This window comes from Melospiza georgiana, chromosome 2 (assembly GCF_028018845.1).
Source record: "Melospiza georgiana isolate bMelGeo1 chromosome 2, bMelGeo1.pri, whole genome shotgun sequence".
In the NCBI taxonomy this organism is placed as follows: Eukaryota; Metazoa; Chordata; class Aves; order Passeriformes; family Passerellidae; genus Melospiza; species Melospiza georgiana.
The window spans coordinates 100038251-100051570 of NC_080431.1; the positions used below are offsets into that span (position 1 = coordinate 100038251).

A 13320-nucleotide genomic window follows, 5' to 3' on the forward strand; every position below is an offset into this window, starting at 1 on the left:
TAAAATATTTAATATTATATGATAAGTTTTTGTATGTGGCATTACCAATACAATATGATAGCTTTCAGAAAGAGAGGAGACAGAAAACAATAACAATAGTTTGAGGTGCAGATTCAAATACTGAATTTAAAAAGTTGTTGCCTTTTCTTGTTGCTTCCCAAGTAATGTTCTCAGTTTTAAGTCACTTCAAATGTTACAGGAAAAAATAAAAGTCAGCATGTAGAAATGGAGCCAAACTTTGGATTGTTTTCCAACACAAATATTTTTAGTGTAATTTGTTTCATTTTATTTGCAAGGATTGACTTAGGTTTATGAAAAATAAAGCTCTGGAAAGAGGACTAAGCCCTGTTCTTTTATTAAAACTACAGCCATAAAGAACAACTTTAGTGAAAGGCCTCTTGAATATTTAAGTAAAAAAAAATAAAATAAAATAAAAAATGTATTTCCTGAGAAAAGGCAGGGTTAGCACTCACGAGATCTTAAAATCTTAAAAATATATATTTTTTTCCTTGGAGGAAATAGTTAGTATTACTTACCAGTGTGTTAGAATTTTTCCTTTTAGACTAAAAAAAACCCCTCAATCTTAATACTTTGGGGTAATATTCTAATTTCCAGTTGTTTGGGATTTTCTATACATTTGAGGAAAAGAATTATAATGAAGGCTATTACCAAAGATCCCCTGGCCTTTAGAGAATGTTTTGTGTTAACATTTGGACAGAGTCCTTCCTATGTGACCTGCAGACTTAGTTTTTCACCTGAGGCTCTGCTGCAGTTATCAGAAATGCCTTCTCTTTCAGAGAACCCCCCAGGGCAGTTTTGTGCAAATAAGATCCTAACTGAAAGCTTTCTGCTTGGAAGGTACTTTAGAACAAAAGCAGCCTGTTCTTGATCTCACTTATTTATTACTTATCTCTTATCTGCATCTCTCTTACCTATTCATTGTCATTCCCCGTGCACACATTGTAGCTGCATCCATAGGAAAGCCAAATTTCCAGGTGAGACCAGGGCTCACAAGAGCTGGTGCTGGGTTAGGAACTTGTCACTCTTGAGAGGGTGCCCGTTTGTGCTCAGGGGTTTCTGCAGCTTTTTGTTGTTACCATTATCATATCAGTCGTATCCTGCAAGTGTCTGTGTGAATCTGGTAAGAGCCTGAGGCAGTATCACAGAGGCATGAACTGTCCTGTTTGTTCAATGGGGCATTTGAAGTTTACTGCTGAACAGTAACACTCTGAATATGGATGTTCCTGACTACTGATGCAAGTAGGAAAAAACCACATAAAATGTGAACAGTGGCAAATTATTTTTAAAGGCTTCTCATCCTTCCCTCTGTTTTCTCATAAAGCACCAAAATTGTTCTGTAAAAATCATTACTGGAAGATACAATACAAAATAATTCTGCAGGTATTTCATTCTCCCAGAGGCCAGTTGGTCTTGCATGTACTAATCCAGGTATCAGCTGGAGCAAGGTTTCTTCTTTGCAGCATGACTCTTTGTGGGTTTTTTTTCGCAGCAGTTAATAGCATTCAAAGTGTGTGTCTAGGTTTTTCCATTTGGCCACATACAAACAAAAACTATTCCTGAGTTTCAGATGGCTTTGCTCTGACAGCTCCTCTTGACTCAGACCTTGGAGTAACGCTGCTCCCCAGCTGTCATTTGGTTTTAATGGAGAGCAAAAAGCAGCCCTGCCCATAGAGCCAGGCAGATCACAGTAGGGTCCTGTGTTGCAAGCATAGCATCTCATTTAAATTTTTCAAATTAAAGTGCTTGAAACATCGTCGTGATTTACCCTCAGCTTCCAGCTCACACTGTGAAGAGGACACAGATGAATGCATAGCCATTGTCATGCTGCTGTTTTTCTCTTGAAAATATGCTTTAAGTGTGGTGAATCTGTGCTGTGCTGAGCAGTAGAGAATTGTGAGTTCTAGGCTTGTGTCTTCTGGTGGGTTTTAATAGTGCTTCACTCTTCAGTGCCTGACTGCTTGGAATCAAAGATCCCAGCTGCTGGTGTCAGGCTAAATCTTGAGTATTGGTGTATCTCAATTTACTACATTTACTACTCAAATGACTCCTCAGTTTAGTAGTCATACACATAGAGAATTGCCAAGGACAATGCTTAACATAGGAACTCAGCACAGGTATGGATTTTACAAATAGGCATTTCCAGTGTTTATGCAGCAAGTCTGTAGATAATGAGTGTAACCAAAATGTAGATCTTTTTCATTAGAAATAAGCTGTCAAACTACTGTTAGTTGTTTCCTGATTTTAATACTTGATTCTGTATAACTCATCTAGATTCAATTCCATCTGTGGTGTAGATGTGACACAGACATAGTTTTAGGGGGCTAACCAAATCTGCAGTGAGAAGTGCTATTTGTGTGACTCAGCATAAGTTAGGCAGAGCCAAACCAGGTATGTGAGAGCCCAGGTAAGGGTGGAAATCTGGAGATCTTCCTCCTGATGGCACTTGTGCAGTGTCACAGTCTGCTTCACCAGCTGATGGGCAATAGCTTAGCAGAGCTGAAGTATCAGGACAGATGGCTGATTTTAAATGCCATAAACATGCCGCAATAATGGAGCATAATTATTCTACTTGCAAACCTATGGATCTTCATATGTGATTGAAGAATGACTAACTGAAAGACTTAACCCAGAGAGAGAACTTGCATTTTGATCAGTCAGAGCTGATCAGCTGGCCAAAGCATTGGTTAGGTAACAGGAGGCTGCCAGCTACCTGCTCTTGGATGTGCTTTCTGCAAAATGGGCCACACGTGTGTGCAGAGTAGCATCTGGTGTCTGCTGTTTCAGTGTGTCACCTGTCCTTGGATGGTGTCATGTTTGCAGAGAATAATAATCTTGTAATGCTGCCAGGAAGTGTGTCCAGAGCTTAATGAGGAAGATTTATACAGAAGCAGAGGAAGCCCGGAGTAAAAACATGGTTCATGATGCAATTTGGAATGAATTGTTGTTACTGAGATAAATCCATCATTTCAAATTCACTTTTTCTTGCTTAAGACAATAAAAGAACTTTGTAAAAGCGATGAGTCCAAAGAACTGCAGAGTTACAACACACAGGTTAAGTATATCTATGACTCATTTGGTACCTTTGTATGTATTATGATATCCTTGAGAAGGTGATCATTCACCAGTGCCCTGATGTGCTCCAGGAGTGAAGCCCCTCCTCAGTATATTTTTTGTCTGTGAGTAGCAGAGATTTTACTTATAGGAGACTGTGTAAGAAAATATAAATGCTTTCTGTTATTTTTAAAAATTATTTTAATAAATCTGTAAGTCACTTTTAATGAGGCCAGCTTCAAAAGAAAAGCTACACTGAACTAAATCCTGAGTATTTAGGGGATGAAAAGCTATACAGAGTGTTTTGGAAAGCTCTGCATTTTGGGGAAATGTCATAAATTTGAATGGCTGGAGAGAAGTAATATTGTCAGTGACACAGCACAGTATTAATTTTGGTGTATATGCTGCTGTAAGCTTCAGGCCTTGGGAATCTAGCATGATTTTAAAACAGACCTAACTGCATCTTGTAAACTATTTATTCTGATATATCTCCTTCCAGATAATCATTCAAAGCCAATGGAAATTGACGGGGATGTTGAAATTCCTCCTAACAAAGCAACAGTCCTTCGGGGCCATGAATCAGAAGTGTTCATCTGTGCCTGGAACCCTGTCAGTGACCTGCTAGCATCTGGGTAAGACAGACAGTGACTCAAACCAGCTCCTGCAATTAGAGAATATTTAGAGATGCAAGAACTTGTAAATGTATTTGGGATGTGAATGAGTATTCTCTGGGCTGTTGTATCAGCCTGCAGCGGTGTTTCTTTCAGCAGTACCATACCTTTATAACTGCTAAATAGTTAAAAGGTGATGACAAATATGAAGAATTTGTACATTTAAGATGTAAATTCTGTGGCCCTAAATACACACAAATTTTTAGAAATATTTTTTAATCAGTCTGGATAATTTCTCAGAATATTTGGAGATCATGTAATCTACTGCTCTTAGTTATTTGTTCACCCTGGGGTCTCAGAAAGTCGTTGGCATGCACCAGGTTTTTTCAGAAGTATGGAGATAGAGGTGCTTCAGACTGGACCTGAGTTTGTTCAGTGAGCTGAGCAGTAAGCAGTGATTTAAGGGAATGTTGTGCTTTAGTGTCATTGGAAGAGAGTCCAGTTTATCCTTTGCAGGGACTGCTCTGCAATGACCACAAGAGCATCCTAAGTAGGATGATCAGGAGATTGACTTACAAAAGCACTTCTGATCCAAACAAAATCACAGTTGTAAACATACCCCAGGAGCTGTATGCAGGCACTGGGGGAACCATGTTCATGCTTAAAGTTAAGGTTTAACATGAAGACTAGATTTAAGAAATCTAACTGGAAACATGGAGTAAAGCTGATCATAGTTTGAGGAGATAAATCAGAGTTACTTAGCAGTATTAGGATACTTTCCTCACAAGGAAGAGGACAGTATTTCATTTCCTTATTTTATTTCTAGCTTTTTTGCAAGATTATCAGAATAGTCTTCTTACTTACTTCACTTAGTATATGAAAACAAGGAATTACAATATAAATAGAAAAGAAAAATAAAATAAATTCCGTGTTGGATGAATAGCAGAGATCTCCAAGACAGTGAAGATAGAAATTTCAAAAAAAATTATTTCAGACAACAAACTGGGATTTTGGGAACCAGAATCCTGCTGAGTATGCTTTTTTTTAATATCTAGGTCTGATACTACTTTTATTATCTGTAGTACTTATATCTTCATTTATCAATTTTAAGCGAGTGCTTGCCGCAGTGGACTGCTTCCCTAGGATCCATGATGCACAGTCCTAGTGTGCTAATTTAAATGGTGGAGCATTTCATAAACCAAAGTATGTGTTGCAGTGTGTGTTTAACTTTGCCTCAGGGTGCTGAGTATTGGTGGATGGATGCCTGGATTGTGATAGCTTACAGGTAAACCTGGAGGATGATAATCAGAACTATTAGTCAGGTACCTGAGCCAGAGGAATACCCTCTCACTAGCCATTCCATTAAGCTTTACCCTTCAGTGTAATAGGCCTTTTGTAATGAGCTTTGCTAGTGACCGTGGAGGTACATAAATACACATGTGGTTACAAAGTACAATCATGTGCTTTAGCAGACTAATAGCAGTGCAGTGACAATGCAAATAATTTAAATCCATGTGCATCTCGGTCAGATTTTAGCCTGCTTGTAAGAAACAAGGTAGGGATGCAGCTGGAATTGGGGTAACAGCAGCCAGTGCCTGGTGAAGCTGAGTGACTGAAATGGCAAAGAATGCCCAGAAGAAAGTGAAACTGAAGGAAGAGAGCTGAGTGAGTGGTTATGCTAAGGCACAAAGAAGCCTTTGTCTGGTATAATAATAGTGCAAGCTTTTATCTACAGGTGAACTCCATGTTACAGCACCAGTTAAACAAGGCAGAGAAATTCCCTGAGATCCACAGTATTCTGCAGCTCTGTTTGCCCTTTACAAAGTAATGATTAAAAAAAGAACACTGCAGTTAGTCTGATGTGTGAGTGTCAGACTGTTAGATTCTGTAACAGCCATGTTGTGCTGCCCAGTCAATACTTTTCTTTTGTTTCCCATCTGCTTGATTGTACCCATCTGAAAAAATACACTTCAAAACCTAGCTATTAAATACAGGAAAAGATAACATATTTGTTTTGTTTATAAAGTGACTAATTGAATCTCAGTTAATGACAAAGTATTTTCCTGAAGCCTTGTTACACAGGCAATAGATTTTTCTAACAACTCGCAGCAGCAGTTTAGACAGCAACCTGATGCAATCCTCAACTAAAAGAATAATGCAGGTTCAGAACCTAATCTGAAGCAAGCTGTTTGAAAGAAATGTAGAATGAGTTACCCAAAACTAGAGCACTGGTTTCCAGATTTAGTCACTATCCCACTGAGAGAAAGGGATTTTGATGTTTAATGTCATATCTACTCAGTTGCTGTTTTCCTAGAGTGTGAAAACTCGCACAGTAATATATACTCTCCAGGCTTTGCAAACAGCTATTTCAAAATAAAACAGAGAGACAGGAATTTCTCTGATCAAATAGCTAGAAAAATATATTCTGCAGCTGCTCTTCCCCCTCCACCACACATATAACCCTTAAAGATGAGGATGGGGGAGGCTAGAAATACCAGTAAAAGCTATCAAAGGCATGACTGTCACCAGATGCCTATGAAAAGAATGCTTAGATGTTATGAACAGAAGCATTATAATAATAGAGTGAAGTGTGTGCATACAGCCATGGGAGATGATTAACTGCACTTTATGAAGGAAGTCAACATTCCAAAGCAAATAATTGCATAGAGTGTTTTGGACAGGTGAAAAAATAGCCAAAAAAAATAGGTGCTTGGTTAAATCTCAATATTTGGTCATTCCCAGCCATAAACCCAAAGGCTGATATTTTCCACTAGTTATCTTTCACTATCTTAAGTTTTAATTTCATGACACATAAAAATTGTTGCAGATGGTTATATTCCCTGAGTAGTGCAGAAATCCATTAGGGCTGCCTCCACATTAGTAAAGTAACTGTGCCTGGGAATTTTGCTGGGCACTGAGGCCAGCTGGCACAGCATGGCTGCTGTCTGTGCTAGCAAACTGCCCTGGCTGCCAAACAAACTGCACATTGGGAACCATCTCTGGACATTGTAACCACCAAGCCATGCCCAGGAGTTATTCAGAGAGAACATCAGAGACCCAAGCAAGAGTGCTAATTAAAACAAGCCAAACTCTGGCCAGGGAATAACCTGTCAGTTTGCTGGCACAGGTCACCATGGTCCAGTGAGACAGAGTTCTGAACGTGCTTGAATTTCCCAGTGTGGAAGTGGATGGACTGTGAATGTCAAGGCTGCTAGAGCCTTGAACTCCAAAACCTTTTTCAGTTCAACTTAGGATGTTTTTGTGCTTGTGTTCCACTGCTGCTTCCAAAAGTGTTCTGTTCTGTGACATCCAGCCATGCCCTTCAAGTAATTCGCACAGCCATGAAGCAGAGGGACCTGGCCTCAGTCCCAAAACCAACAGTAGGTTTCTTTGCTTATCAGCTGATCTATGGCAGCCTCTCTCACACAGAGAGGTTGTGACTTGTCTCTTCCAAACCACTCTGTGCACCTTTGCTCTCCCTGGTCAGCAAAGTAATTATCCATAAAAGCTGCTGTCTGAGATATTTCAGCTCTTGCTTGTGTCTCTCAGAAGCAAGAGAAGATGTTTCCAGGCTATCTGCTGTCATCATTTCTGGGTTTTATATATTCAGTACTTCAGGTATGCTCTCCACATATCAGTGGTTTAGGATGCACTGTAAATTACCTTTCAGAATAATCCTTTTGACTTACCAGGTTGAGGGTGTTAATTTCAGACACCACCCCTCAGTGTCAGTGCCAGATACTAATTCTGCTAACTCTAAGTGCTTATTTGTTAGCAGGGGACTATTTGGACTGGTTTCCTCAGTGCATCAAATCCATGAATGCAAAATGATCAGCTCTTGGGGGAGGTCGACTTGAATAGCATCTAGCAGAGAATAATGTTGTAGAATCAGTAGGGCAGAGATCTTATTCAGGACACCTGTGAGGCACTTCCCTCTACTAACTGCCTAGGAAGAGTAAGCACTTAATTTAAGAAACCTGCTTTATTAAGGAAATGTTAGATGTCAAAATAAAAATGAGGAATTTCCTTCCCATAATTCTTTCAATAATATATTTTAAAATAAAAAAATAAAACCTTTAACCTGTTGGAGCCAGAAGTATTAAATACACATTAGCAATATTGCATCTTATAATAACAGTGATTTAAAGTCTTCTTGTAGCTGAAGGTTAGAAATACCAAGGTTCAACAACCATCTTGCAAAATTCTTTACCCAGCTGCAGCACTTAAAACCTCTGTGCTTCCAGTTACAGAATGGTAATTTTATATGTCACAAATTACATTCCACAAACATTTGTCCACCTTGATTCATGAACATACTGGGGCAGGAGAGCATGAAATAAAATCCTTTCAGAGCCAGCCTTCCTAAAATTTGGCAGTACTCTTCCACAGGGCAGAGGAGTATACCTATTACTCAAGTGTTCGTGACTTGCATGTTGGAATGAGCTGCTTTATCATGTAGATAGAAATGCTTCTGTGGGCAAAGGAGATTAAATATCTTTCTGAATTGTGCTTGAACTGTGCTCCTCTAATAAGGCAGGGTTCACTGAATCATTCACCAGAAATCAGAATACTTTCCAGAGCATTCTTTCGACTCTTTTTTTTTTTTATCCCCAGCAACAAAAGGGAAGACACACAAATACCCTTGCTGCACACTGGTAGACTTATAAAGCCTCTCTGCAGGGACACATAATAGTTTATGTAGCTTTGGGAGAAGAAAAGGGAAAAAACAAAATTAAAATACTGGAAAATAAGATTGCCTAGGCCTTGCCAGAAAACTGACTAAATAAAAGTGTTGAAAAACAAAACATAACCCTTTTAGAACTAGCAAATAGGATTGCTTTTGGTGGCCAAGTGACTGAGTACTTTATTCACAGGGTGCAATAACAAACTGAATTATTACAATGAATGCAGGATGGTCCTGCAATCATATATAGGAGAGAAACCAGCCCTGAAGGAATTTCCTACTTAGCATGTTAACCAATGGAGCAGTCCTTTAAAGATGTATGTTCCCATCATTGTTAGTTACCACAGTTTAAAATGTTTCTTAACTTCTGAGCCTCATGATTAACCTGGTTAATTTTCTAGCCAACATATGCAAAAATGTCAATTTTCCAGACCTCTGAAGAAATAAGGATGCATATTACAGTCACAGCTGTGTGGTGGCAAAAATTACCCTGATCTGAATTATTTCTTAATCACTGATGTGAAAGATATGTCTCAGAAATAAAGAGTGGCTTTACAGGAGTAGCTGAGTTCAAAACCCTGGCCAGCCATCACATCTTAGCTTGGCAGAAAAGGTTCACAGGAGATGGGGCACATTCCCCAGGCATGGCATAACCCAGAGGAGCTCAGAGCTCCTGATACAGGCAGAGAGGTGTTTGCTTTTGCAGTTGAAATGTTTGTATAAAATTAGGCTAAATTATTAGTAAAATAATACCCAAAGATCAATGGAGTTCGATAATTGCTTGGTCAATATTTGCATTTGAAGGCATGTCAAGTGTTGAAAGTTTGCCTAGTATTCTTAGTATCAATAATTAAAATGCTTTACTATTAGACCAAAAGAAAATTTAGTATTCTCTTATGATGGATTTCTTTTTCAGTAAAACATGGCTTATCAAAGCAAAAATGGGTCACAGGTGGATCCATTCCTTCAAAACTGGATCTTTGAAGAAAGACTTTTTCTCCTTGATAGTGCACAGGAAAGAAAGTTTTTTTGTCATTACTTTAAAGAAAAGGAAAATCTAACACATCAGATGTATCAACAATGAAATTTCATCTACACTGTATGAATTCTTGCAAGTATTATTGTTAACTCTGCTCCAAGTTTCTACTTAACTGCATGTAAATGAAAATTGCTTTCTGGACAAAGCAAGAAATCCAGGAAACTTGGTTTTGGTTGTTGTTGTTGTTTCAAAAACGTAAGGAAAGGGAATGTGAAAAACAATCCCAGTAAACTTTTAAAGTGGAATATCTTCCACTCCATGGCAAATTTATCTCAGAACCTCAGAGACATTTTTCAGTAGAATAAAAATTTATGCAAATTCAAAATACTTCTATTATTTACAAGTAGATAATGCTGAACTCTTTCTCCTCAAAACCTTTCCTAAGCAAAATCAGGGTTTCAGCCTGCATTAAAAACACCTCTGTAGAGAATAGTTGTTCTAAAAAATAGATCAAAATCCTGATGCTGCCTCTATCTTGTTCTATCATGGCAGTGCTTATTTTGCCATTTTTTTCAGACAATATGATGTAAGCACCAAGCTACAGACAGTTACTGTAAGTTGCCCCAGACTAACTCAGTTATGGTGATGCCAGCTTTAGGTATGTAGTGCAAAATGATGACAGGAGTTTACAGGTTTTTAGATAGAACTTACCTGAATAAACAAAATTATTATGACAGATATAATTTAAATATGTGTTAGCATTTTTAGAAAAGTACACAAAGTTGGAAATAAAATTCACTTCTTAAAGGCTTGTAATGCCCTGATCTGTTCAGCAGGTTTAGGGAAGGCTAGTTGGATCTATTCTGGGCAGTGCACAGGAGAAACATCAAAATTCTCAGGAGGTTCAAAACAACTTCTCCTTGTAAAATCTGGAACATTTCAATAGAATAGGGCCCTCCCCTAGGTGAACTTCTGCTAATTCCAGCACCAAAGCCTTAGACCTGTGTTTTGTACAGAGCCAGGATGTTCCCAGCAGCCCCGTGCAGACAGTCCCGTTACAGTCCAGGCCAGCAGCTCTTGTTCCTCCCATCTCCTGCAAGGCTGTCATGTTGTCTCAATGAAAACAGAAATACAGGCTTCTACACTGTTTGCTGGGTCAACATGAGCAGTTTTCCACTTATTTGCATAATTGCTTTATAGATCCGGAGACTCCACGGCCAGGATATGGAATCTCAACGAGAACAGCAACAGCGGCTCCACTCAGCTGGTTTTGAGGCACTGCATAAGAGAAGGAGGACATGATGTCCCCAGCAATAAGGATGTGACTTCATTGGACTGGAATGTAAGCTAACTTCTAAGACTCTGCATGGTTTTTAACTGTCTAAATTTAATTCCAAGGCAATTACAGTTGCTGCTCCATATCTTTCATATCTGAGGTGACCAGAAGCTCTGTCCTAACCTACTGACCTCTTGTTTCAAATACTCATAGTAGGCTGAACTTTCTCCTACATGCTGTAATTTTCCAGGACTGTTGCCATCTTCGAGCTTAACAATGATATATCTCTATTTTAGGAGCATGGGTAAAAATAAACTTAGTTAGCTTTAAGAACCAAGATTAAACAAACAATCTATGTAATACTGAAGCCTCATTAATAATGTATTTGCATCTCATAGATACTTTATTTTGGCATGTAAGGAGATAAAAGCACCAGTGAAGCTTTTTCTGAGGTTGGACTCCAGATTCTCTCATTTGAATTATGCTGTGCACAGCAAAATCTGTTCACATTATTTTCTTTGTCTTGGTAGGAGCATGTGTAGTTATTCTGTCCTTACCTTCTGGATGAAACTGTCTTGTCTGATCCCTTTTTTACTTTCATCCTGCAAAACCTCCTATCTTAGATAATGTGCTCATGCACAAAAATACTGAAGTGAGCAGAGAGGACAGGTATTGTTGAGAATCCCCAGTCTCTGGGCAGTGCCTTTGGACGGCTCTAATTGTTACCAAAAAAACTTACAGGATCCTGCAGAAAACTTAATTACTTCAAGCTAATTTTCATTCTGCCTGTTTTGCTGATACTAGTACAGACAGAGTGATCACATTAGTCTTGTTTTCATAGGAAAACAGATTAATTAAGTACCAGAAGGGATTTTCAGCAGTTATGTAGAGTCTCAGTTGCTGGCCAGAGATCAAGTTTCGATTAATCTTTACTGCAGTGTTGTCCTTCAGGTGAGCTAGGTGCTTCACAGAGTAAAAGATAAGGCCACTGCACAAGTCACCTTTCCCCTGTGTATTTTATATTTGCACAGTGGAAGAAGTTGGTGAATAGTACAGAAAGCAGAGGTGGGTCAAGGAAGCAAATGAAATTCAAGCTTATGTTCATTACTTGTTTCCTGTGGATATTAAAGTGAAGAAATATATTTGTGAAAAAAATTGCTTCTAGGAGTAAGAAAAGAGAAATTGTAAGAGGAAAATATGCAATGACTGCAGAACAGTTAGGAGAAAATTTGTCCAAAACCCTCTAATGTTTCCTGTAGCAGTTCCTTACCTTCCAGACTTCGTTGGTACTTCCCTTGCATTGTACTAGTACTCGAGGTAGGGAAATGTTCCTAATTCAAATACTTCAAGTGCTTCCAAGTTACTTTGAATTTCCCAAAGAATGTGAATTACCAGTAAAAAAATTATATAAACTGTATATCTAATTTCCCGAGCTTTTCTTTTTTCTCTTTTTGCCCTTTATCACCTTTCTTCTTATCACTGGTCCAGAGAAGTGTGCATCACAGTGAGCTTCATTTAGCTTATGATATTTCCCCCCCTACATTATTATATATTTGAGTTAAATTTACAAGTGCTCTGAGTCAGTGTTTTTGGAGGATTGGAGTGGACATATGTTTTAAAGGATTATTTCATGCTTTTTTCTAATTTTCTATTCATCAAGCTAGAAATGCCATCTGCCTTTATAGTTTATTTAGAACCACAATATTAATCATATTTCCCTGTGAAATCTTCACACTGGTGGTATTGAATTAGTTCTTCTCTGGTTTGTGTGACTTACATGACATAAAGGTTATAGGAAAGGTTATTTCTGGAGGTCATATTCAGATCATGCCCTTTGATACCATGGGTAGGATTCATCTCCTGTAGGTTTAACCTTCTAAACTCACCCTAAGTCAGCAGAAACAGAGACACATGCCTTCATATTGAACTGGGCATAATCTAAAGCAAACAAGTTCATGAGTTACACTTCACAGTTGTGGTGACATGATGCTGTTAGTAATGGAGGGCACTCCTGAACTAACTCCCAACTTCTGCATGTCTGGAGATAAATGGGATGAATCTCACTCTTAATCCAGGTTCTGAAATGTTGAAAAACTAAATACCCTGCTTCAACAGTGTCACCAGATGGCAAAGTTCTGTTTTAATTATTCTGGCCCAATCACACCAGCTTCACTGGCTGCACAGGACATATCCTGTGAAGGGTTCCTTCCAGAATACATGTGATCTCCGGATCAGATTCATGGGCTTTTTTCTTCCTGATTGGAAGAAATGTTTCTTCATGAATCTGTTTCTTCATCATGGTACTGAGCCCATGAGCACATGTGGGTCTGTGTTTAGACAAGAAGAGAGCAATTCCTTGGTGGTGGATAACATTTGAGGTGTTCACCCTGAGTGTATGTGGCTTAGGGCCTTCTTCCAAGTAGAGGTGCCTGAATTTCACTGAACTGGGATTTAGTCTGGGTTTAGGTCATCTGTTGATGTTTGGTAGGTCCTTTATGTCTAAGAAGTAGTATCTGTTTGTTAAGTGGAAGAAGCCCACAGAACTTGTTCTATCTTGTATTCTTTCTCTAATCTTTTTGTATAAATGTCTCATATCTGATGGTATAGGCTAGTATTTCACTGTTAGAGGATTTTATTTCCTCTCTGCTGTCTGAAGTAATAACATTTAGTTCAAATCATAGCATCATCTGTCCCAATG

General features: G+C 38.6%; 1 protein-coding gene across 3 annotated transcripts in view; it reads left to right on the forward strand.

Annotated features, from left to right (window-relative positions):
- Positions 1–13320, forward strand: part of TBL1X (transducin beta like 1 X-linked) — a 239746-nt gene that overhangs the window by 208806 nt on the left and 17620 nt on the right. For all 3 annotated transcript variants that reach the window (XM_058045172.1, XM_058045171.1, XM_058045173.1), the window contains 2 exons: positions 3572–3704; positions 10547–10688. In XM_058045172.1, coding sequence (XP_057901155.1) covers positions 3572–3704; positions 10547–10688 — 275 coding nt within the window. The remainder of the gene's footprint in view (positions 1–3571; positions 3705–10546; positions 10689–13320) is intronic.